This window comes from Zophobas morio, unplaced genomic scaffold (assembly GCF_036711695.1).
Source record: "Zophobas morio isolate AGI-343-1 ecotype UQ-CSIRO unplaced genomic scaffold, CSIRO_AGI_Zmor_V1 ptg000021l, whole genome shotgun sequence".
Taxonomy (NCBI): domain Eukaryota; kingdom Metazoa; phylum Arthropoda; class Insecta; order Coleoptera; family Tenebrionidae; genus Zophobas; species Zophobas morio.
In genome coordinates, this window is record NW_026972126.1 from 4,906,993 (window position 1) to 4,933,759 (window position 26,767).

The 26,767-nt window shown below is 32.2% G+C and overlaps 3 protein-coding genes and 1 long non-coding RNA gene across 8 annotated transcripts; 2 read left to right on the forward strand and 2 right to left on the reverse strand.

Moving 5' to 3' along the window:
* Positions 1 to 2,350: 2,350 nt before the first annotated feature.
* On the reverse strand, positions 2,351 to 3,396 carry LOC135131893 (uncharacterized). Its single transcript, XM_064059748.1, has 2 exons — positions 3,271 to 3,396; positions 2,351 to 3,121 (listed from the first exon to the last, which is right to left on the reverse strand). The coding sequence occupies exons 1-2, from the start codon at positions 3,282 to 3,284 to the stop codon at positions 2,803 to 2,805; spliced, it is 333 nt and encodes a 110-aa protein (XP_063915818.1). The 5' UTR covers positions 3,285 to 3,396; the 3' UTR covers positions 2,351 to 2,802.
* Positions 3,397 to 3,489: 93 nt separating this feature from the next.
* Positions 3,490 to 14,083, forward strand: LOC135131892 (uncharacterized). Of its 3 annotated transcripts, none has more exons than XM_064059745.1 (7): positions 3,490 to 3,586; positions 4,506 to 4,746; positions 5,710 to 5,784; positions 6,644 to 6,813; positions 6,869 to 7,089; positions 7,141 to 7,277; positions 13,609 to 14,083. In XM_064059745.1, exons 1-7 carry the CDS (start codon positions 3,536 to 3,538, stop codon positions 13,911 to 13,913), a joined length of 1,200 nt encoding a protein of 399 aa, XP_063915815.1. In that variant the 5' UTR covers positions 3,490 to 3,535; the 3' UTR covers positions 13,914 to 14,083. The 3 variants fall into 3 exon arrangements, with proteins under 3 accessions (XP_063915815.1, XP_063915816.1, XP_063915817.1); XM_064059746.1 differs by lacking the exon at positions 13,609 to 14,083 and adding an exon at positions 7,398 to 7,947 and having other exon boundaries at positions 3,496 to 3,586; XM_064059747.1 differs by lacking the exon at positions 3,490 to 3,586 and adding an exon at positions 3,805 to 3,950 and having other exon boundaries at positions 13,609 to 14,082.
* Positions 9,490 to 10,631, reverse strand: LOC135131894 (uncharacterized). 3 transcript variants are annotated; one of them, XR_010280937.1, is made up of 5 exons: positions 10,456 to 10,631; positions 10,313 to 10,402; positions 10,097 to 10,264; positions 9,933 to 10,040; positions 9,490 to 9,877 (listed from the first exon to the last, which is right to left on the reverse strand). It is a non-coding gene; the product is annotated as an uncharacterized LOC135131894 (long non-coding RNA). The 3 variants fall into 3 exon arrangements; XR_010280936.1 differs by having other exon boundaries at positions 9,933 to 10,264; positions 10,460 to 10,631; XR_010280935.1 differs by having other exon boundaries at positions 9,933 to 10,264.
* A 653-nt stretch (positions 14,084 to 14,736) lies between the features above and the next one.
* LOC135132421 (uncharacterized) lies at positions 14,737 to 17,442 on the forward strand. The gene is made up of 2 exons (XM_064060507.1): positions 14,737 to 14,912; positions 14,969 to 17,442. Exons 1-2 carry the CDS (start codon positions 14,906 to 14,908, stop codon positions 17,305 to 17,307), a joined length of 2,346 nt encoding a protein of 781 aa, XP_063916577.1. The 5' UTR covers positions 14,737 to 14,905; the 3' UTR covers positions 17,308 to 17,442.
* The last annotated feature ends 9,325 nt before the right edge of the window (positions 17,443 to 26,767 follow it).

Below are 26,767 nucleotides of genomic sequence, written 5' to 3' on the forward strand. Positions count from 1 at the left end.
AATTTGTCAGTCTAAGCTAATATTTATAAACCATCTACCAAACTGATCATCATAGTACTTAGTGTTAAACTCGTGAATCTAATACATTCTGCATGCTGTAAATACATAATATAAATAATATAATGTAAACATGTAATATAAAACAACAATAATAATAATCTGTACTCTTGCGTTTACATTCTGATTATGTTAAACATATTTCCATTGTTAATGAGTTTAAATCTTGTTAAAAACCATGTAGTAGCTCACACAATAAGACGAATCGTACTACCTTTCCCTCTTTTGGTGAAATTTTTCATCAAGTATCTTTAAAAATTAGTATCTCAATTATTTATGAAAATTTCCGAACGCGATTATCACCAGTGTTTTCATCTTACGAAACTCTGTAAGTCACTTGGGAAACACTGTGACTTTTTTGTCGGAAATGATCGCACAAACATGGCTTTTGCTTGAGGATGATGACAAACTGGTAAAAAACCCTTGTGTTATATGGAGACAAATGAACAGGTTATATCAAAAATGTCATAACAATAAGTCTCTTGTTAATAATGGAAATATTACCTTCTGAAAACGTATTGAAAGTCCTATAACAGCCAAAGCAGCGACTCACCTTAAGAATAAAAACCTCTTTATTTACAGCGGTCCCGCTAAACTTAATAAAAAAAATTGACTCAAGTCAATTTTTTTGTCTGTTTGAAGATGGAATTACCCATATTATCTTGGTTGCTTTTACTTACACGACGTAAACGTAATAAGCTATCGATTGCACTTTCAAATAACAATAGTAATAATAATAAGGCCTTTGAATGAAAAATTGAAAAATGAATTTATGTATTTCAAAGTGCTATAAATAAAGGTTTTTTCGAAAGCATTATATAAACTTAAACCACTGATGCTTAAACCTTCAAGTTAAAAAGAAAAGTGAGTTACTTTTTGTTTAATAGCCATAAAATTTGTTTTTTATTTCCGGAACTATATATTTTTTCTGCATACCATAACCTACAGAGTACCTACAAAAATATATTTCCCGTTTCCATATACCTAATTATCTTATCGGAGACTTTTGACAGATACAGGAGTTTAAAAAATTACGTGTGTTTGAAGATTATCTTCAGAATGGGCAAGCGCTAACCAAAATTGTCTACTCGTCCTCTCAAAAATGCCAATGACGTAGTGTCGTGGTCTCATCACAAGCCTGTGACTTTTTTGACTATGAGTCATTTATAGACACTCATCTGTGTTATGCAGCGAGTAGATATACTTAGTTATACAAAAATGTGGTTACTTTTCCATAAGAACTAGCACTGCACCTTGATTAAACATGTTAAAGACTTAAATTAGCTTCAAGTGAGTAGTTACCCAACTCAACTTGTGACACAATTTAAAGTCGCATATAAAACTTAGCGACAAAGAAACGTCAAAGTTTTCAGGAGATTCGTATATTCCTGCATAATAACCGTGGTGATTACAATGTTCGTATTAATTTATGAATGATTTTTATGCTTTGAATAGAACAATATTTTTAGTTGATCATCAGATATTCGGAACGTTTGACTTAATGCCAAAGTGAAAATTAAATTTTCAAATACTTTTCGCCCAACCATTATGCAGTATTTAATATCACGATTAATGTGACCACGCAATTAATTAATCATGTAAACAAATTCATCCATACCCAGATTGACGACTCAATAAACTAATTTATTTTTAATTAGAATTAAATATTTAATTCCTCTAGTGTAAAACTGACCCTACGTATATACTTTATTCTAAATAAAAGTACATAAATGTAAACCGATAGAACTATTCCATTCAAAACGAAAGTTGGACGATACAAAGTGGAAATAAATAATCACACTTAATATCAGTCGCTCAAATAAAAATAAATTTTGATATTTTCACTCCCACACACTCTATTATGCCCACATATTTTACAGTAATAATCTCGTCAACATTTTACATATACTTGATGGTCTGTTAACCCACATTTTAAAGAGAATACTAATATTTAAAAAATAATAATGCAGCAAAAGTTGGAAAAGAAAATTGTAAAAAAACATAAGTAGGTAATTCATAAATTTTGGAAAATAATAGGTTAAATGTCAAACGTAATATACATTGGAACAATTTTATGGCAACTTCATGATGGTATCAAATTGAAATAAATAGGAGTGCTAAAATTATAAAACGCTCCAAGCTAATATTTACAATAAATAAATAGCAATCAAAATTGTACATCACATTACATACTTTGAAACGTTAGAAAATGTATAGCCACAATACGGTAAAATACAATGATAAATATTTTCGCAATGGGGACTCCTACTTTATGTTAAATTATCACAACCTATAATCTGAAATACTAATTTAATTAAGAACACATCTTACAGGTATATGATTAAATGCAATTACATTACAATTACATAAATAATTAAAATGAACAATACTTATTAAAATTTATTCATAAAGTTGGAGTAAAATCCCTCATAAACCTACTGAGATCTACTCAGTACAGTGTCGTTCTATTCTAACATGAAAAAAAAAAATCAAAAACGATTTAAAAATATATCACCTATCTAATTTGGCAGTATAGTACCAACAAATTTTGCTACATCTCACCAATCAAGAAACACACTCGCCATAAAAGTAAACTGAAGTAGTGCTTTCCTTGTCAAGCATATTTTTGCTTATTGTACAATAAGTGGTCCATACATAAATAATTCCGACAATATGGGAATATAAACAAGGTAAAAAATGTATATAAAGTTACAGTCTTGACAGGGCCTCTGCCTCCAAGGACTATCACACTTGATGGCATCCACGTTGCAGTCGTTCCACATACATTTCGAACAACAGTTTATTGATATTAAAATAATGTGGATTCTGATTCTCATTCAAATCTGGCGAATACTGAGGGACGTTCCAATCGAGACTTTGTACTGAGCTGGGTGGTGATTCTGGCAGTTGATGAGCGAAATTTGGAGGACCAGGTCCCCACTCAGGAGCTCCGACACGATTGGAGTTTTCAAGCAGGAGACCATTGTTGATGTGGAGGTTGTTGATTCGTTTTGACAGAGGCATGAACTCGACTTCATCCTCTTGGAGACTCCTTCCCCGTTTTCTGAAATTATTTAAAGGGATATTTTAATCAGCTGGACGATAATTAAAGGCGCAAGCGATTATGAGCCTTACGACTAAAGGTGAACTGGAAAATGCAAGGAAAAATGGGTGCGAACGGTGATGTTGCGGTGAAATTTTAACGTGACTTACCTGTTCTGAGTCATTTTAACCTAATTTTTAGCGGTTGTTGGCAGGTATTAATCGGGGACAAGATTTTTGACAAATAGAAAAATTGCAAGAGGACTTCGGTTACATTTGGTTAGAAACTATATCGGCGAATAGGGGTTTTCGTTACTAGGGGTGGTAACGTTGGTATTACAGTTTGCAGAATCGCGGGTACTTTGAATTTTGTTGTTGTTTGACAGTAAATCAGTGCTGCATCAGCATCCACATAAATCAATTATATTGAAAGTGAATGCAAAGCGGAAGTAAAAGTTTATTGTCTGGAAAAATACATGGCAGTGATGTAAGAACACTTGATTTGATTTATGAAAGCGTATATTCGATATTCCATGACTAAATAACTATTGAGGATTTTTTCGTGTTGTTGAATCTAGTATTATAGTTATGTTAAAAACAGGAAGCAGCTAGTACTATAGGCTTTGGGTCAAAGTGATGTTACAAATGCAAATAATTACTTATTGTAGTAATTTTACGCATGCGTAACAGCTTAAGTCCTTTTAGAATTTATGGTGTTATTATTAACAAGTTAAACCACTTATAAAACCATTAATTTGACTTTGAAAATAGTGATAAGCTACGTTGTTAAATAGTAATTTTTAAGTGTTGTGCACAGAAAAGAAGTTGCCACAAAGGCAAGAATAATAAAAGTAAGTGTTACCCTAAAATTTTGTGGCAGTCCCATGCCCAGTTCATGAACATAACCTAATTTATGTATCAAACCATCATAAATTAGGTAGCAGAAAAAAATCTAATCTTTGCGCCAAATTTGTAAAAGTCTGTGTAACATTATTGCATCAGAATTGAAACTATTTGCACTACGTAGATAAATTAATATAAAACTATTTAAAAAAATGACCTTGAATTTAATAAAGAGCGCTAAAAATTCAAATTTTGGCCGCGTGCCTAATATGCCTGATTTAAAACGCGAAAACAAAATGATGTAATATAAATAACTGTTGGTGGGAAGGCATAGTTAATCTTTAAGTTTTATCAACTAAAGTGCTCTCAAATAAATGAACCATATTATCCCATTAGCGACAGCAGAGGTAATTCTCTCGTAACTAGGGGTTTATCAAACACACAACAAACTTGCGTTTTAATGACCTTCGTGTGAAGATTATTGTGCAAACGTTGTGGTGGGACTTCGTTTTATATAAAGGCAAAGCGCGGTTTGTTTCATTTATTAATTTCCAACTTGAAAGATGTACGAAAAAATAAACGGTGAAATCAACTCTTCCGCTGTCCACGTTGTGGACTTGCGAAGCGACACCATCAGCAAACCCACCCCCGAAATGAGGGAGGCGATGGCAAATGCTGTAGTGGGGGATGATGTCTTTGGGGAAGATCCTACTGTGGCCGAGCTGGAAAGACGATCCGCTGAACTTTTGGGAAAAGAAGATGCTCTGTTTGTGTGCAGTGGAACTATGGCCAATTTGATAGCCAGTATGTATAACGCTTTTTTTATTTTTGAATTTATAAACATAGGCAACATTCAAACTTCTTCAAAAAGATATATTTTACTCCTAACTTTTATGTTCATATTTAGATTTACCTTGATACAGATGATGATTTTAAAATACAACGTAACAATAACAGAATTGAAAATTTACTTTTTTCAAAATACATATTTAGAAAATTTAATTTTTTGAAAATATAAAAACAATTATATAAAACTTGTTTGTACTTAAGTACCCTGTACATTTGATTCTTTTGAAAAGACTGGAAGTTATTAGTAATTGTAAAACTAGTTTTCTTATCACTTGGGTAGATACAACTTTTTTTTTATTATTTCTTTTGATTATTATTCGATTCATTTTGCAACACAGATGTTAAATGTCATTTAAGATAATAAAATAATAAACACCTAATGGAAATAAATAACAGTGATTACGGAATTTCCTCACACTACAATAAAAATATAAATATTTTTTGATAAAATAAAAAAAAAGATATTAAAATATGAAATGCCGAATTTTGAAGTATATATTTTTATCATGCTTCTAACAGTTTCTATCTATTGTTTACCATTTGTTATAAATAATATGTTATCAGATCAAATATACTCTTAAGGATCAAATCACTTGACACCTGTGTTGACCACTTAATCATTCGTTAAGTAGGTGCTTAACTTTAAAAAAATTTTGCAAAGTAATGATTTTTGACGTAACGATTTCGCTCATGATAAATTAAGCAATAATTACAAACATGTACATCATCTTTATCAATGGGGATAAAATTTCTTTCATCAGATGTTTGTTTATTTTGAATTTTATTTTGCATATAATTTTTACAGTTCAAAGATAATGAAATAATTTAATAACAATTATTAGAGTTTATTGTACCGAAACCTACTTTTTAAAATAGTAATAAAATTACAGTGATTTTATATAATTTTTTTTTTTCAAGTAATGGTGCACTGCAGTCATAGGGGAAGTGAGATCATTTCAGGAGATAACGGTCACACATTCAGATTCGAACAAGGTATGTATTCATGCATTTGTTCCAGTTTCCCAACCGTATCATTAGTGACTCCACAGTTATGTTATGGAGAATAATATTACACACCTATTTTAATCAGCTTTACTCAGTTACACAATAAAGAAATGTACACGAGTATGCTGGAATGTGAATCGAAACATTTAATTATATCTGCGTTCTACATTTTTACGCATTACTTTACTCTTTACTATAATGTCACTCTTCGTTTTAATTTCTTGATTTGCAAGACAGAAATTCCACTTTTTTATTCAACTTTTACTTGCCTGGAAATACCATTTTTGTACGTTTTACGGGAACGGGAAAGTACGTACTTCAAGTAAAATTTCCGTAATTGTATTTATGGTAAAAATAAAATTGTTTTTGTACCTAAACAGGAAAATACAACATAAAAAGATGCAATAAATGCTTTTGCTTGATTTCAGAAGCAGAAAGTTTTTACCGCTTTAGGATGTTAAAGTGCCTATATAATAATTTTTCTGCTACTTTTACAAAGAGTCCAATAAAATTTTATGATGCTCTAATTAGAAATTATTGACATAATAAAATAGATAATGTTGCTGCAAATTGGCAAATCATGGTCGCGCAGTACAATATTGTTTTGTCAAAATTCTTACGTGTTCTAAACTAATGAAATTTTTAACGTCGTAAATTTTTATTGTTTACGTTCAAAATTTATGTTATGTTAAAGTTGTTTACTTGAGTAATTTTTCTCATTTATTACTGACATTAACAATATTTATAATCTTCTTTTTTGATAAATGCAAGGACCGGTAATTAAAAAATGCCATTCAAAGTGACATTTTCTTTTCTAAATGAATTAAAACAAAAAACTGAATTTTAGGTGGCCCGGCCCAAATAGCTGGCGTGCAGACGTCCCTATTAAAAAACAACGACGATGGAACTTTCAATTTGGACGAACTACGGGACAGTATTCGCAAAAATCCCGATTGTCATGAACCTTACACTTCGCTAGTCATTTTAGAAAACACTCACAATATGTGTGGAGGAAAAGTAAACTTAACACTTAAAATCCGCATCATCTGAATGATTCTTGACATGATTCTAGGTATTACCATTAGATTGGATCGAAAAAGTGAGAAATCTTACAAAAGAGTACAACCTTCCGGTCCACATGGATGGAGCTCGTGTGATGAACGCCGCAGTATATCTTAAAGTACCTGTTGAAAGAGTGGTCAGAGATGTCGATACTGTTTGTTTTTGTTTGAGTAAAGGCCTGGGTGCCCCCATCGGTTCTGTGCTTGCAGGCAGCAAAGCTTTTATTGACAAGTAAATTTTTAAAAATTATGACTAAAACAGAGATAATCGTGGAATTTTTAGATCCAGGAGAATGAGAAAAGTGCTTGGAGGCGGCTGGAGACAAGCTGGAGTTATTGCTGCCGCTGGTTTAGTGGCTTTGGACAAGATGATCGATCGTCTCCAAGTGGATCATGACCACATCATGCAAATCGCAAAAGGTAATTATCTATGTTGTTGTGTCCAAATTGTGTATTTATGTCCTGAGAAAAATTTGAAATAACTTTATTTGAAAAAAAAGTGTAAGTATGCGTGGTATAAACGAATCATTATTTTTACAGCTGTAGACAATTTGAAATCCGACATCTTCAAAGTAGATTTACCATCAGTACATACTAATATTTTGATGATGTATATTGATCGCAGCAAAGTGGCTGTTAAAGAAGTGATTTATCGTTTTGCTAAAGTGTTTAAGACAGATATAGTGAAAGTTAGTGTGAGGGCTTCATCCATTCGACCAGACTGCATTCGCTTTGTTACCTATTGGCAAATAACGGATGAAGACATTCGCGACACTATTGACAGAATCACTTTCGTTATCAAGGAATTTGAAGATCAGTTAAAATCGACGACTATATAATAACCTAAAGCTTTTGTGTCTGTAGACTAACAGTAGAATTAGCAAACTTAGCCTAATTTATTTAACTACACAGGCTTACTCTGTTTTGTTTTATTAATCTGGTAAAAACGTAGAGGTGTGGTTATTGTGTGTTATTTATAATGTATGTTTTAGTTTGCTGTGCTTTTGTAGATTATTAACTGAGCTTGAGAATAGCTCAAAAGATAGCTTTAATTAAGGTCTTATATGTAAATAAATGTGATTCGTATTTGTGTTGATGTTTTGCTTGTGTGATATGAGTCGCATCGTGTACCTCAATTTGGATAAAACAATCTCTGTAATGATCTTACACGTAAATATAAATATTTAACAAAATTTGAATTCTGTTAGTAAATAATAAAGACAACTGAAAATATTTTGTAAAAAAACAATGTGTTGATCATAACATAGTAAAATACTGTTGCGATTTACGGGTATTTAAAATCGGCGTGGGTAAAACTCGATAATTTATTCTTCAATAATACAAATTTATGCGACTAACTACACAGTGATTATAATTCCGATTCTACTTAGACTCTAATTTTTTTTCGTTGACTGGACTAAAACTGACTGATCCCGACAGTGGTCCCTATTTTAATCCATGCGTTCCTGTTTGGATAGTTCGTCGTCATCGCTTCGCGCTCGTTCTGGAGGCGCTTCTTTAGTCGAACGCCGCTCGGCCGCCGTCACCGGTGATGAGTCACCCATCATCGCCATACATACTAGAAAGCCCTCGAGGAAACCCATACCGGGGCGGCGTGTGGGTTTATTTCGTAGCAATATGTACTTTAAATTTAAATTATTAATACATCGCAAATCTAATCTTCACAAATAAGTTCATAAATGTGCTATGCCCACTCGTGGCTGTTTCCAGAATGGAAAATGCTTGGGATAATACCGTTTAATAATGAATTGGTATAAGCTTTTACTGTTATATGTAGCAATTACAGTAGTGCCTTCTGAAATCAGAAAAATATTTTCTATACAACCCGGTGTTTGTTACAAATATCGTACTAAAGAAAATATTCTTCATAGTTCTCCTTTTTTTACAAAATATAAATTAAATCATAATTTGGTACACAGATTACAACCGCTTTTGACAAAAAATTAGTTGGAAACAGTATATCGATTATGACTAAAAATATCGATATGTGATTAAAAAAACTAAATTTAGCAACTCACTGATAAGTATACAACGTAACAATGACGTTACATCATCATGGTTTTGAATTTTTTTTGACATAATCAACCTCTAGCAACAACAGTACTTTTCAGATAGTGATATGGTTCAATTTTTTATGTCTTTCTAAAATGCTGAATAACTCTATTTGATTGATCATTACATAAAATAAAGTATTTATCACACAGTGGAACCGTCAAATTGTCCCAAAAAAATTAAATCCACCCAAATTTTATTTTTTGCATTATTATTCATCATGGCTCATAATACTATAAACTTCTGTTGCCTCACGTTGACAACAGTCTTGCTGTTTTGATGATAGAGATTGCGTCCCTTTTGCCGTTCTATACCGTAGTGAACTTTTATTATCACTTATGGAATAACCCCAGTAACATTTTATATGTAATAAATATTGAAGTTCTGACATTTAAATAATATGGGTAACGACAGATTTTTTTTTTAGAAAATCAATATTGGTTTTAAATATTGAATATATATTTATTTTCAATGTTTAATACTTATTTAGTTCAGAACATTTAATAAATGTTCTTCATATGAAAGGGGGTATGGATATAAAAAAAACTTGTATGGACTACAATATAAAATTTATTAAACACAAAAATACATTGTCACTGGAAATAACAGTGTATTTGAAACGTTGCGGTAATATTTATACATTTAAAAATTATTTGTCCTAGAACCAATTCGTTGAAAATTTGTCCAGGTGATTTTTTTTTAATTTCTGCTGTAGTTACCCATGACACTTATGTCAGCAGTGAAACTGAAACTGCTGACATAAGCTTCATGGGCAACCAGAGCATAAATTTAAAAAATCACGTGATGTGAAACACAATATAAATTTTTTAAACATAAAAATACACTGCCAACTTACAATGAAATAAAAATACATTGTCAATGGAATTAACAGTGTTCTGCTACATTTCAATCGTTATGCAGAAATCTTTATGTAATAATTATTTGCTCTATAACCAATTCATTGAAAAGAGATATAATTAATTAAAATAAAAAAAATCATACCTCATGTTTTTTTCGATGAGAATTCATTCTTGCTTTTGTCTGCGCTTAATGAGGTCCTACCATTTTTTAAATTTCAGTAGGCGTTTTTGTGACGTTTCCGTGTGGTACCTACAATTAAATTAACTTACAAAGTTCGTAATTTTTAAGAAGTCACATAACTTTACATATTGTAGCCTTGTTAATTGTGAATTCACTAAAAGAGCGCTTATTTTTTTCCTTGCCCTGAAAACTTGAAAGCAATTTGGTTGATTATTAATAATTTCTTCAAAATTGCATACATGTTTTTTTACGTCTTCTCTTCCTGGCAAATAAACATTATTATCAGTCTGAAACTAGCTTATAAATACTAGGAGTTAATAATAATAATAATAAATGCTTACCAATTCATCCAATTTCTGCGTATCTCCCGCAAATTTCTAACTTGATTTCTTCTTTTTTTTTTGGTTGCGCCTGGACATTCTTCATTTTGTCTCTACATTCATAATATGCTTATATTCAGAAATATTAAACCTTTTAAATATACTTACGTGTTGAGAAATTGCATTTTCTGCATTGCATGTAGAAGTGAGGTTATGTAGGTTTAGTACTGTTTTCTTGACAAGACGGTATTTACTACACTATTCTGAATTTACCGCACTACCGATAATCACAATTCACAAAAGGACAAACACCATGAACTTACACAAAATACTTTTTGAACCACCAACAATAACAGAAAATATGTATATGTTGCACATTGCGCAAACGCGTTCAAGCAGAGCAAGCGCATCTGTAGGTGAAACGCAAATTTAAGTAAGTTTTATAAAAATGATGAATAAAATTGTTATTTTTTGTTTGCAAAAATAAAAAAAATATTACTTTTTAATAGTGTGCAAAGCGAGATTTCGAATAGTGTCAATTTCACAATAGCTGGTATTTTTTCAAATTAATTTTTAATATTGCTCCAATAAAAACCTTATGAAATAAATTACCTATAAGTTGTCCCAACATGGTACTTTTTTTTTCATTTTTGTTGTTCGGTATCTTGATAAAAAGACATTTCATAAATATGTAATATACAGGGTGTCCCAGAATTCGCGCCATTCCCGTGAATGACATGTTCCCTGTCCCGAACTGTGCCGTAATTCGCAAAAAGAATTGTCCAGGATTTAACCGTGTGAGAACTGGAAGGCGATTAAGTTGACCAATAGAGAGGCTGCTTTTATCTCCGAACGTTTCTATGTTCAAAGTTACCTATGCCAAGAACAAAAAATCGGGTAATACTAAAGTTGAATGAATTTTTTTCCGAATCCCCCTCCGTCAACAAAAGGAAACAGAAATGTGGTTATAAATTTAATCATTTTGACAATTGTTTGTCATAAACTGTCACGAAGTTTATCACTGACCTGAAGAGACGCTTCTGCGCCAAAGATGACTGATTAATGTACACAGAGACATCAAGGTTTACTTTAAGGCAAGTAGCATGGGACAGAAGTTATTTCTGCTGCCATTCTAGTTAAATTGTGTTTAACTGGACTATACATGTCATAAGAGAATCTGTTTCATTTCATCGTAGGCAAATAATACATTTATTACTATTCTACATAGAGTAGCTACCGAAGAGCAGGTATTAGAAGTCATTTTCTTAGAGCCCCGTGAATAATCGTCGGCACCTAGACCAACATGTGTTTCACCGATTGTTACATCGAGCAAGAGAAGATGGATCTTTTCAACCTAGTCGGAAAGGCCGTGCTGGGGCTCTACGGAATGTACGTGTAGGTGCTGAAGAGCAAGTGTTAGAAAACATGGAAGCGGATCCTAGGAGAAGTGTCCTCTACGTAGCGCAAATGAGTGGATGCTCAAGATCGACCACTCATCGTATTCTTCAAGAGAGAAGACTGCATCCTTACCATTACACGAGAGTGCAGCATCTGCGACCAACCGACTACCCGCGACGAGTACATTTTGCTCAATGGTTACTGCGACAAAATGAACTAAACCCTGATTTTACACTGCGCATTCTTTTCACCGACGAATGTTCATTTTCCCGAGAAGGAATGTTTAATGCACACAATTGGCATTTCTGGGCACACGCAAATCCACATCTCACTAGGGTGAGAGCATATCAGGAGCGATTTACTATTAATCTATGGGCTGGAATATATCAATGGTACTACTGTGGTAAAAATTTTAATGCATCTGATAAAATTATCACTAAACTCCGTTCCTGTTTTTTTAAGTGGGGCCGTTTGTGTTACCTGATCGCCTTACATTCTCCATAAATTAACATCATTTCCAAATATTCTTTATACTAGTATGAATAAGACATCAATAACTTAGTGGTATTGGTACTGATTTGTTTATAGTTTGTATTGTTCTTAACAAAAATTGCAACTAAACGATTTTTGTTATAATTTTTATTCGTATCTTTTCAATCTCTAGAAAGTACTCACAACTTTAAAGAAACTGTTTTGAATCATCATGTGCAACATCAATATTATTCTTGAATAAGTCTCAGTTTTCAGTATCTCCCCCACATGATTGACACCACAGCACATACCTATGATCTTAATACACCAGAGAAGTGGAATCTCGTCTCTTTTTTCGTTGCTTAGATTAGGTATCAGCAACAAATCTGTTCAGTAAAAATTGATACTGTTTATTGAAAATCATAAGCACCGATTAATCAAAAGCGATATTTATGTTTTAGTACACTTAATAACGTTCTTTGAATGGACATGTGGTACTCTTTTTTAGAAATAACGATAAACTTAATATCAGGCATATGATGCATAGTGAATTCTGAAAATGTACTAATTTTCGTTAAAAAGAACAACACATTATTCACGGGGCTCTAAGAAAATGACTTCTAATACCTGCTCTTCGGTATCTACACTATGTAGAATAGTAACAAATGTATTACTTGCCTACGATGAAATGAAACAGCTTCTCTTATGACATGTACAGCCCAGTTAAACACAATTTAACTAGAATGGCAGCAGAAATAACTTCTGTCCCATGCTACTTGCCTTAAAGTAAACCTTGACGTCTCTGTGTATATTAATCAGTCATCTTTGGCGCAGAAGCATCTCTTCAGGTCAGTGATGAACTTCGTGACAGTTTATGACAAACAATTGTCAAAATGATTAAATTTATAACCACACTTCTGTTTCCTTTTGTTGACGGAGGGGGATTCGGAAAAAATTCATTCAACTTTAGTATTACCCGATTTTTTGTTCTTGGCATAGGTAACTTTGAACATAGAAACGTTCGGATATAAAAGCAGCCTCTCTATTGGTCAACTTAATCGCCTTCCAGTTCTCACACGGTTAAAGCCTGGACAATTCTTTTTGCGAATTACGGCACAGTTCGGGACAGGGAACATGTCATTCACGGGAATGGCGCGAATTCTGGGACACCCTGTATGTTGAAATTCATATATAAATTTATGAATATAAAATGAATATTATATAAATATTTGTAATATCTAGTCAACATTTAATATTATATCAATCTTGTATAAATATTAGAAAAATATTGCCTGCTACTGGGGAATGTTAATACTTTTGTAAATTAATGTTCACTACAGGTTACGGGATGAGCGCAAAACTTTTCGAACAAACTCTACATAGTTATAATTATTTGTTTTCTCAATATTGTGTCTAATTTTAATTGATTTTGATCAATTTTTTTCTAGGGATAGATGAGATGAAATCAAAAACTTTCCGGGTGGACCTTCCCACAGTTCAGAGCAATATTCTGATGATGTACCTAGATGTGTCTCGGATCACTGCCAAAGAAGTGCAACATCGATTAGCGTCAGTGTTAGAGACAGATGAAATTAAAGTGAGTGTCAAAGCAAGTTCGAGAGATCAGGGATTTGTGCGATTTGTTGCATACTGGAAAATCACTAAAGAAGACGTGGAAGCTGCAGTGAAAAAGATTCAGTTTGTTATTAAGGAATTCGACACTAAATTTAACAATGAAGTTAAAAATGTATAGTAAAATATATTCGACAACTTTTCCCCCTATCGTGGAGAACTGACTTCTTAGGTTATTTTTATTTTTCGTAGACCTGTGTTAATAACGTTAGCATAATGGTGAATCAGCATATATTAAAAAATATGTTAACTTATTGTTTAGGTTTTTTCGATTCTCGTTAGAAAAATTCAAGTATTTTTTTCATTATGTTATTTAAAATGTATTAATAATATTAAATAAAGCATTATATTTAGCACAGTGTTTGTGTATTGTTTTATATGTGACAGTAGTCCTCAATTAATTGCACACATTTTAAAGCGTTTAATACTAATAATTACAGAATAAATTTGTACTTCTTTAACCGCATTTTTTGAATTTATGTTTACTTGCTTCTGAAATAACTGAAGAAATGTGTGGTTCTCAAAAAATAATTTTGAAATAGTTTCGTGTTACCGCTAGTGCCGTTCCCAGGCTCATGCCAATTTTGCAGCCTAATGTAGATCCCTATTTTGAAAATGCACAATATCAAATCAATCGAAACATTCAACATTCTTGCGTAAATCTTAATATAACATTTTATTTATAACAAAACATAGGAATCGTGAAACTGTAAAACATAAAATGTTATTCACCAAACTCTCACCATTTTCATATATAACTGACTCCAATAGGCGGATTTTTAACGAAGTTGAATTTTAGTTGGTTCGGATGTGTGCTTAATGTTCTGTGGTGTGATACCTGCGTGCTTCAAATGTGTGATACGTCCTGATTAACCCGAATTACTTGTTAGGGAAATTTGGTTTTACTAAAATTGGTACCAATGTGTATTTTTTCTGAACAAAAAGTAAGACGCTGTCAAATAATCAGTCAATAAATAAATAAACTCAGATTTAAGAAGATAAATACCTAAAATCTTCAGTAATTAACCGAAAATTTTAGGAATTTTCACATTACTTGAGTATATCAATTGAAGAAACTGAGTGAAAACCAGAACGAATCATTTGATAACGAAAATGTCAGGTTAGTTTTAAAATCATGCTGAAAAAATATTTATCGCTTGTTTGTATGGTTTTTAGAACTGACTGGAGGAGTCGATGTCGAGGACGCCTTTACAGTTTTAGACGAAGTAAATGAAGTACTAGAGGAATTATCCAATCGAGAGACCTCTGTTAAAAATGCTGATGTGTCAGAAGTCGTTGTTAAAGAGGAAAATGAAGATCCTGCAGAAGAAATTCAGCACGTAAATTTAGAAACTATACAAAAAGAGGAAATGAACGAAGAATGTGATGTTGACATGTGTGAGGAAGGTGGTGATGAACAGCAAACATTACAAACTGAAGATAACGGTGCAGAAAATAGTGTGAACGATGACGAGTGTGAGGGTGATGAAGAAGAACCTTGCATTGAACAATCTGACACAGTTGATGACGAACCAACACCTGAATTCAGTGACGAGATTGTAAAACAAGCTGAAGTTAGCGGGAATCTGGACGAAACTGGCAATTTACGCGGTTCCGATGTGTCACAATATGTAGAGGAAGAGGAACTTGAAAAACCAGAAGAAGAATCTGAAAAACCTGAAAGTAATGACACTCACCCATATCTCTACATCATTGAAACTTTTGAGTATGAAAAGGATCAATTAAATCTAACAACAGTGGGAAGTGTAAAAACACTAGAGGAAACTCCGTTTTATATGATTTCGACTAGAACAGGATTAGTCAAACTATTACAATCGTTAAGAAATGTTAAAGAAATTGGTTTAGACATAGTGAGAGCTACAAAAGATTTTGCAGGTACTATTTGCTTAATTTTAATATCGACACGTGATGCCGACTATTGTATAGATGCCTTAAAATTGCATCATGATCTGTTGCTGTTGACGGAAATCTTTATTAATCCAAAAATTTTAAAGATCCTGGTTCGTGCAAAATTTGTATTGACTTACCTGCAACAAAACCTGCATTTGTATGTGATTAACATTTTTGATATTCATCAAGTTAGATCTGCTTTAATGGGAGCTGAGGCTGAGGCTTGGACGCTGAATTCTATATTGAAAAGTGAATATAATTTTGAAAGAGGTCAGCTGAAAAATCCAGATCATCATAGGCGCCCATTGCCCGAAGCCTACAAGACTTACTATAGAGCTGGACCACATTATTTTATTTATATTTACCATGATTATAAAAACAGACTAATTCTTAAAGATGCTGATTTATATAAAACAAAATTGGATGAGTTTAGAAATATGTGCAAAATTGTGTTTTCAGATATGAACTCAGCATCTTACAAGTCATTAGAGGATGAACTGAAAAATCACCACAAATGTGAAGTTGAACTTCTAAAAAAAATATTTGACTGGAGAGCTACTCTTGCACGAAAGAAGAATCTAAAGTGTGAGATGATTCTTCCAAAATCAGGTATATTCAGTCTTGTAAAACAACTTCCTACTGAAGATAATCAGATTACTGCTTGTACAAAGTCTCCTCATATAAAAGGCGATATTGAAAAATTGAAGTTTTTAATAAATGAAGCAAAAATTAAGCACAACATACGACCCAAAAAAATCAGAAATAAGAAGGGATCTTTTTTGGTACCTATGAACGAGTCACCAATGCAAGGAAATTTCCAGCAAAAACGAAAACAACTGAGTTATCAGAATGAAGTACAAATTAAGCACAGACGTATTGAACATGTTAATGGTGGAGCAAAAAATAATTTCCAGTATAAACCAATCAAGAAAAAAGTGAATGAAAAATTTGCATTTAATCAAAATAAGCAAAAACAGTCTCCACAGAACAAAAATGTGAGACATCCAAACCAAACTAGTCTGTATCAAAATAAAAACATAAATGAAAAACCGTGGATGGACAAACAGAATAGTCGAGGCTCATTCTTTGATAATAGCAGGGATTCTTTTAATATGACCACATCGAGTAAAAAAAGGAGTAGATTTCAGCCACCTAATAACAGATACACAGATACAAATGAAAGTGATGATGTAAATGAAGTTTTCTTGAGCCCCACCAGTGTTCCTTCGTCTTTTACATTTCAAACTAATTCATCTAGAAATCATGCAGGTTCGAATAGAAATAATTTTGACAGACAAACTCATGAAATAATGCAAATGGGAAACTTTGCTTCATCTTCAAGGGATATGAGGCAAATGAGTGATAACGACAATGAACAAGAAACGCTGTTTAAATCATTGATTGATTTAAAACAAGTTAGAGATAATATAAGATTACAAACTGAAAATTATGGAGGAAGTTTTAAATCACCAAAGTACCAAGGTCTGAATACCATTGACCATAAAATTAATAACTTAGAAAGACGACTTCAACAAAAACAATCAAGAAATCGCCGTGGAAATCATGGTGGAAACAGTAACGCCCCGTATACGCGACGTTATTAATATCTGTTTAAAAGTATGGAATAATATTTACCTTTATTGTATGTAATAAGTAGCTGTTTAATAAGTTACAAGTAACTAAAACTGTGTTTTTTTGCATTTGTTCAAAATGCGTCAAATATACATTATTTCAAAATACTTGTAGATATATATACCAATGTACAACCACAGTATACAATCATGTAATGAAGGTTATAAACAGCCATTATTACAACATACTTTTATAAACAAAAATTCACTTAAAAAGTTTAATGTTTAAATCCTTGTGTTTCAGTGCACTTAATTCTACATGTGAAAAGCGATAGTCGCAAAATGAGAAAACATTTTTATCAGACATTAAAAGATTCTATTTCTACAATTAAAACAGGGCTTTTCCATTGATGGCATCGGTTAGTTTTTAAATCGGTTCACATCATTTACTTATTGTTTAAATCTATAATTTACTTTTATAAAAATTGTTATTTGTGGAAATTGAGTTGATCGGCGGACATATTTAGCAAAATTGCTGCCGAGAATTGTCAATTATTATTTATATTATATAGAAGATTTAATTTACAATAAAAAATATCTACTGTACAACACAACCGACTTCAAAAAATTTACCTAATATGTAATATAACTAAAACGGTTACAAGTAACTAAAGATGTCGCGATCATCTATCATCATTAACTAAATTGTGTTTTTTGATAATGTGATGTAATTCTGTGACGTTAGTGATAAATGAATGAAAAACAAATTTTGGTTAGTGTTCTATCCTCTCCATTATTTCTATATGTAGTTTCAAAATAATGGGTGTGGTAGTACAGATTATCTGTAGTAAGGTAGAATAGACGGACGCGGTTGATACACACAGGCAGACGAAAACTGTAAGAAACATTCAAATTGGTAATCAAAATGAAGGTATAACAATACTGCTGTGGTTATTGTTGAAAGTTACAATAAAAAAAAAAATAATCAGAGTTCAAACATGAAAAAGTGACTCGAGTATTTTAAATGTTTTTTAAATCGGCTTGTGTTTTAAGAACCATTTTGAGAACTTTACTTTCTGTTGTTGAACTGTGATACTAATAAATTTTCAGAAAAACAAAAGTGATATAATAATAATCAAAAAAGGTGTTTTTACCTGGAGTTATAAGTTTTTTCAGTATCACTCGCATTAGGTATTTCAAAAATTGTACAGGTGTTTTTATTTTAAACCTGCTGCCAATAAGAACTTGGATAGTGGCTCTCCCTCCTTTTTTCTTGTAAACAACGTCAACAGTAGTCTGGACAGTGCGATTACGTTAAAGCAAAATAGCCCACCCCAGAATAAACGGTGGGTTGGTCTGAGTAATAATAAAAATCAATAATAAAAAAATTTATCTTACAGTAGTAGGTTTTGGACTACTTTATTCAACAATTTTATTTCTCACGTTTTCATTGGAACAGTAAGAAATGGGATTAGCTAAACCTGCTGTGGGAAAATTTTGGGATACATTTTAATACGTCAGTATTTGTTTAAAAAGTATAATTTTTAGCAGGAACTACATACATACATATTTAAATCATAAAGTATATTATACATGGGAAAAACATTTCGCTAAAAAAAATAAAAATAACTGTTTACAGTTTAAGAACAATACAGGTATGTATACGTTTAACAGATGCTACAAAATATACTATACTAAACTAAACACTATCGAACATAAATAAAAAAAATAACTTCCAATTTTCACAACAATTAAGAGTGTGCTTACGAATGACATCTATTCTTTACTGGTATAAAAGGAGAAAAACAGTACAATGTATTCAGATTTTCCATAAAATTATTACATAGGGGTCATACGTATAAAATAAAAAAAATGGTCGAATTTTATTTCGACAGAACTCCCTTCGCGCTTGAAGTACAACTCCAACAAATAACCCACAATCGAACAAAGTGTTCTGAAAGTTGTTATTATAATTCTTATTAAATACAGATATTATACTTTGCAAATGTTTTTGAGAAAATTTGGACGTTTAAGGAAAAATTCAAAGTGGAATCGTGCACCACAGGTATAGGCGTATATTATTGTAACATATTAAAACAAAATGACGTCATCAAATTCTTGGTGGGAATGATTAGCCAAATTTTGGTTAGCGTTTTATCGTCTACATAATATTCCTAACATGTACAAAATTTGACAACAATCGGTACAGTTATTTCGAAAGTTAGTTATCTAATAATATTAATAAAAATTGATACAGACGCCAAACAGACAGACGGAAATGGGAGACTACTTTTTTCGTACTCTTGGGGTCATGAAATGTTGAGAAAACAAAAATGGCCATTCGTTCGATGAATTCGATTACTATACTATGTTACTATACCTATAGAAATTTGGTAAAAATTTGAAAAAAATTAGTTTTGTAGTTTCGAAAATAATTTATAAAATTTACTCATATATTTTTTTAGCCACAAATATAATGTTACTATTTTAATCTTTCAATGTTTTTAATTTACTCTTTGCAGATACAGTTTTTTCTTGAGACGATGATAAAAACGTCGGTCTATTTAATTTAGTAATAATTAAATACTCTATAATATATTTTTTGTGTTGAACGCTGAACGCAGTTAGCATTGTCGTATATCCAATTTTTTCAATGGCTTTACAAATCCGGTGACGTAGTTGCTTTTCATAATAATGCATTTTAAAACATTCATTGTGAATCTGAATAAATTTGTTAAATATTGCGACGAACTCCTTTTTAGCTCTTTTTAAGTATTTTATAGGGTTCTTTATATTCTTATGTTGTTTATTTAAAATTAATATTTCATTTTTATCGTTCATTTCTTCATCGCCCTTTAATAAATTATTTACACATGTTTCACATTTAAATTTTTTTAAACAACAGTGAGCTAAGTACCTTGCAAAATATACAAGTGAAAGGTGAATTTTCACCTAATAAAAGTGAATAGAATGATGTGATGTGGGTGATACAGCCTGAGCATTATCTGTGTTTAAATTAACACAATATGAAGCAAATTCGCCACCTTCATTATTAAAAAAATCAATCTCTTTGTCTTCGTCATTTTCACAGTTAGTAGTGTTTTCGTTTCCTTTAATCAAAGAAGATGACATAGTATTTTGTAGACCTAAACGAAAATGTTGTGCGGAAGGTTTTAAATCATAGCCTCGACGTTGCAGAACTTGTGAGCATAGGTTTTCAAGAGGATCTTGATTTAATTTAGAGGTTACCAAAATAGGATATTTATCTTTCGTGTCCATCCATAGAGATAACACGACATTAATACTTTGAATTAGTCCTTGGAAGCAGTACGGGGTATTTTTACCTACTTTCGAAGATTGTATCCACGGAACAGCTTTTTGAATTGTGCCTATGACGTGAATACTTTTTTCAGATAGACCCCAGCGCATTGGATTTCCATCAAAACAACGACGCGAATTTAAACAGTCAAGAACATCATTAATTCGTCGAATAAAATTAGCTGCGTTTTTGGCAGTATTAGACGTTAACTGACGTGTTGAAATAGCAGTGTCCATAGCATTTGCAACACTCTTACTAAAAATTTGGACAGCATACCGAACTTTCATTTTTTCAAAATTATCAGGATTTATGTGGCTATTAGTAATTTTTAACAAACTGCGAGATATTTGACTGCTTTCATCAATGTGGTAAACTTGTGTAATATTTTTCCAAGAAACTGCTTCTCCATTTACAATTATATCTCTCTTCAGTAAAGAGTTGCGGATAGATTTAATTAGGTGGGGAACATCATACATAACATATACGAGTATTTTTCTACTGTCAAAATAAAAATATGGTGACTCAGCAGATACTTCTAGTTGACTATAAGCTCCTCTGTTATTAGTTCCTTGATCTGATGCCACTACTTTTACTGTTAAACTAATTGACGCTGTTATTAATTTTTTTAATAGGTCACCTTTTGTAGGCCCACAAGAAATGAAAAAACAAAACGGTACCTTCCAGCTGCTGTACAGGCCTCGTAACATAAAAACTAAAGCCTCATTTCCCATTAAACCTGATCTACCTAACTGCCCAAAATCTTGGAAACCTTTAAATATATCTAGCTAAGTGCTTGTTATAACTTGCTCTTTTTTTATTCGCATTTCATCAACAAGTAAAACACATTCTCGTTCCTGCTCGCTGAAATGTTCAAATTTGAATTTGAATTTCTTGAAATAACTCCCGCAAAAACCTGCTTCTAGATAAATGACGCGTAACCATTTTCTGATTGTTGTTATACCAGGTAAAACAAAATTTAAACTATGTCGCATAAAGTTATAACATGAGGGGGACTTGTAATATAACGAAACAGCATACGTTTTTCGTGTAGACTCCATACTGTTTTCTTTTTATGAAAGAGCTGCATATTTAAAAATGTTTTTAAAAAAGGTCCTTTATCAGCCAGAACTTGCCTCCGCTAATCAAATTTTGATTTTGTAATCTTCTATTCTTAGCTTTTTCTTGTTTATTTTTTTTGTTTTTTAATAGATTTTTTTTCGTAAAGTCTGTTTTGTTGAGTTATTTGCAATAAGGGTTTTGCAAGCGGTGACTCTAAATTAAATTCATGAAAATTTGGCTTATTTTTTTTTGTTGGAGTCAATGATTCGTCGTTACTTTCAGAAAATGTTAATTTCCTTTTTACCTTTTTAGTCGTCCGTTCATAAGTTCTTGTTACTAAGGACGTATCAAAGTGTAATACAGCCAGCGACACTGCATTCGCTGAAGGAAGATCAGAACTTGTTTCCTGTAAAAGTAAATTTTAAATAGTTGATTTAATAAACTTAACTGTCTTTAATTTATACGCACCCCTGTTTGCATTGAAGTCCCTTCTGTTGTAGCGTTATTTGTAGTATTTTAATTTTGAAAATGAAGAGGAACAGCAGATGACAATAACCGATGCTGAGCTTGATTATAAAATGAATGTTTAGCAAAATGAGCTTCGTATATACACATCTGTTTTAGTTGTTCGGGTGGAACATCTAAATATAAAAAATATACAGTTAGTTTGTTGCATATATTTTCTTATTCAAAACAGTTGTAGTGTACACTTACCTAACAATTTTAAGTTTCCAGAGTTGATAATCCACTGTTCACATCTCTCGCATCTTTTATGGGAAATGAAAAAAAAACGAAAATTGCTTCGTTTCTTCAAAATATTGCAACCGAAATAATTGCAACGCGTATACGACATGGTTTTAACAATTTAACACTGCGAAACTTCGGAAGAAAATGATGAGAAAAGAAAGACGTTATTGCCCCCACTGACTGAAATTTGAAAAACAGAATCTCAAAACCCGGTTTTTAGTACGTATCATAAACGCGGTCGTGCTGCCACTCATTGAAGTGATTAGGATGGTTGTAATCTTTATCACTCTAACTGACTGCGTACTAACTGAATAGTACGTGGCATTCGGCCCAAATTTATGGCGTCTATAAGCTGTGGTGGGGGTTTATTGAGCGCTTGAGGCGTTCAACTTATTGTGACAGCTACTATACAGGTATAAGGAGAATTTGTTAATCCTATTAAGTTTATTACTAGGAAAGGGAGGCGGGGAAAACACAAAATAATGCTGTTTACAAAGATATTGCTGGCAGATTTTCAAGAAAGACATTATCGACAAATTTTCAAAAGAAGATAGTGCTCACAGGCGTTTCTAATTTGCAGACCACAGTTTATCTTGCAGACTAGGGGTTAAAAATGCTCCAATCACGTTAAAACTCGACATTTGCTTATTTCTCAATACGAAGATTGTTGATAAAAAATTTCAACCCGTTCGGACAAAGCGTTAAAAACTACCCCTAAAACAACCTTGCAGACTAGGGCTTAAAAATACTCTAACTACATCAAAATTTGACATTCGCTAGTTTCTCAATACGAGGATTATTCATCAAAATTTCACCCCATTCGGAGAAACCCTCAAAAATCACCCCCAAAACAATCTTGCAGACTGGGGGTTAAAAATGCTTGAATCAAGTTAAAACTCGATATTTGCTTATTTCTCAATACCAAGATTGTTGATCCAAAATTTCAATCCGTTCGGAGAAACCGTTAAAAACTACCTCCACAACAAACTTGCAGACTAGAGCCTAAAAATACTCGAATCAAGTCAAAATTTGACATTCGCTAGTTTTTCAATACGGGGATTATTGATGCAAAATTTCCGCCTATTCGGTTAAAAATACTCCCGTCAAGTAAAAACTCGACATTTGCTTATTTATCAAAACCAGGATTGTTGACACAAAATTTCAACACATTCGGAGAAATCTTTAAAAGAAACAGACTAGGGATTAAAACAGCGTCGGACTGGCTCGCCCGGCTACCCGGCGATCGCCCTAAAAGCTCAGGGTCCCTAACGAATCATTTCAAAAAATTATGTTATTATTTAAATTTAATTTAGTTTTTTTCAATTTATTTTTTTATTATTTTATTGTTAATTATTAATTAATTTATTAATATTTAAATTTAAAAAATATATAAATTACGAATATAGGAGTATTTGTTATAGATACGTGAATTGCGATAATTTGAGTTCATGTTTATGACTGTTAGACAATAATCAGCTGCTACTATGTAAGAATGCATAAGTTCGACATTTTTTCGTCCAGTCTCTCATTTTAGGGTGTGTTTTTACACGTCATTTTTGCTGTTAACTTGGTTCATGCAGTACATATTATTATGCTGGTTTTGAGTTCTTTGAGGTATAATTAAACTTTCATCATCAGTCAAAAAATACAAAGTGGTGTCCAGAAGAGAAAATTTAAAATTCATAGGGAACAAAATCTTAAAGATATTTTAAAGAAAATTAGAGACATTTTTAATTTCTGAGAAACCTAACGTAAAAAAAAGCGTTTTGAGAGAAAGTTTAAATTAATAATAGGAAGCTCAAACTTAATTTTATTTGAATTTCAAAAAGAACCCAGAAAAGTGCTAATTTCTTAATTAATTATATTATTAATGGGAAAACAGATAAAGATCCGTTATATTCAATACGACGTAAAATTGTCTTCATATGTAGGTCTTACAGCCTTTGGATGGTGTCCACGTCCATTTCTCTAACTTTCTGGTAATTTGTTCTTCTAAATTGGCTTACCAGCAGTTGTTGTGAACCTTTCTACTTAGTATTGCCCAAATTTTGTTTTCGATTGTTCGCACTGGGGGCACTATGGGGGGATTATCTTAGGTATCAAAATTTATATTATTTCTTTCTAACCAATCCCTGGACATTGTAATATAATGGCATCTTGCTAAATCTGGCCAAAATATTACATCGTCGTTATTATGGTGTTCCCATATATTGTTATGTATTGACCGCGTCACTTCTAATACGGCCAATGAATGGTGCTCAACCGCCAGCCGAAAATATAGCCCATCAAACCAAAATTTTATCTTCAAACTTTGTCTTCGACTTAATTTTATTTGTAGTTTCTTCTATATTGTTTGTATAAAATGCATCGTTCCTTCTCTGAATAGGCAAACGTAATAGTTATTTTCATCGCCTAGCACAACCACACGATTGTCCAAAAAATTATGAATTCTCAATAGCCGCCAACATCTGAGAATTCTCTCTAACTGCGATGCTGTATGTTTTGAACATTTAGCTCTTTTGCTGTCTCTCAAATTGTCGCTCTGTTTCTGTTATTTTGTTAAATTAAATTTAATTCTGTGTTTATTTGTCTTCTTTTTTTGCTAATTTATACATCATGTGTCAATAGTGTATCTTCCTTCCTCTCATTCTACCTGTATGGTGCGCACCTACTTTAGAAATATGTACTGTCTCTTTACATGTGTCTAAAGTTTTTCTGCTACTTGTACTTTAATGAAATAACGATCACTAGTTAAATTAATAGTTTTTAAAGTTTGGTTTTGCGAAAATTTTCAGGGTGGCCGGTTTTTTTGCCGGTCAGTGTATATGCATTAAAATAAAGTTATAAAAGGTAACAAAACAATACTTTTCATAATTAACAATGCATATTAAGATCATTAGGTGATGCCGCAGTTGTTGTAGGAATTGGCTCGCTTTGCGCGAAGGTGGAGATAACACGACGACCGTAGCAACGAAACTTAACCAATTAAAAATTCAAGTATGAAATTATTTTTGTTTTATGTCTAGTATCCCGCAAACGCTTTCGAGCACGCCACTGGAACAACCAGTTTCTCGGAGGACCTGGAAGAACCACTTATGACATTAGTAGAAAGCGCGGTACCAGGCATTTTTTCAAACTATCTTCCTTCCTCTCATTCTACCTGTATGGTGCGCACCTACTTTAGAAATATGTACTGTCTCTTTACATGTGTCTAAAGTTTTTCTGCTACTTGTACTTTAAATGAATGTGAACTATCAATCATTTTTATAAGTTGCTTCAAGGTGACTAAAATTTAACATGATAATTTTTTGTGTAAAGAACTCAGCAAGTGGTAACTTTCGACTCAATTGGAATATTTTTAAGCTCCATTATGAAAGATTGCTTTGGGGTACTTGTTAAGAGCAGCTTAAAAAAGGCTGTTTTTTTTGTATTATCACTTCTCGTATAGGTAAAAACTAAACACTAAGTTTCGATTTGGTTATAATATTGTTAAGGCCCAGTCTACAAGGTTGTTTTGGAGGTAGTTTTTGAGGGTTTCTTCAAATAGGCTGAAATTTTGTATCGATAATCCCCGTATTGAGAGACTAGCGAAAATAAAATTTTGACTTAATTGGAGTATTTTTAAGCCGCAGTCTGCAAGGTTGTTTTGGGGGTAGTTTTCAACGATTTCTCCGAATGGGTTGAAATTTTGTATCAACAATCTTCGTATTGAGAAATAAGGAAATATCGAGTTTTGACTTGATTGAAGCATTTTTAGCCCCCCTCAGCAAGGTTGTTTTGGGGGTGATTTTTGAGGGTTTCTTCGAATAGGCTGAAATTTTGTATCGATAATCCTCGTATTGAGAAACTAGCGAATATTAAATTTTGACTTGATTAGAGTATTTTTAACCCCTAGTCTGCAAGATAAACTGTGGTCTGCAAATTAGACAGGCCCTAGTGCCCACAAATACATAGTCACTGCTTAGGGGTATTTTTTGTTTTTCAAATTTTGCTAATGTTACACCAATTAATTCGTAGGTAGTTGTTATTTATGAAACTTAAGTTCTGATTTAATTTAGGACTATTTAAAATCTTTTACCTTCCTTGATTGTTGCAAATGAACTATCATCTAATTTTTACATGATTTCTTTCATCTCACAGGGATATTTGAAATAAAATAAAAGTGCGTCAAGCCATGTACCCCATCGTATAATAACAGGTTTAGAAGGCAATGGACATCTGGTAGAGTGCATCTTTATATACTTGTAGGCTTAAAAAGCAGCATTAACAAAAACTTTTTTCATATTTTTAATTAATTAATTTACTTACCAATGGAAATAGATTTTGTACTGCGTCCACTATTCTGTTCACACCGTGTAATGTAAGTGT

Bases quoted from the DNA above. Each gene is read 5' to 3' on its own strand.
- LOC135131892 (XM_064059745.1), top strand. From the start codon at position 3,536: ATGCAAAGCGGAAGTAAAAGTTTATTGTCTGGAAAAATACATGGCAGT. The intron at 4,747-5,709 runs GTATGTATAACG...TTTTTTTTCAAG, and splicing joins TATGGCCAATTTGATAGCCA to TAATGGTGCACTGCAGTCAT. The intron at 7,278-13,608 runs GTAATTATCTAT...ATTTTTTTCTAG, and splicing joins CATCATGCAAATCGCAAAAG to GGATAGATGAGATGAAATCA.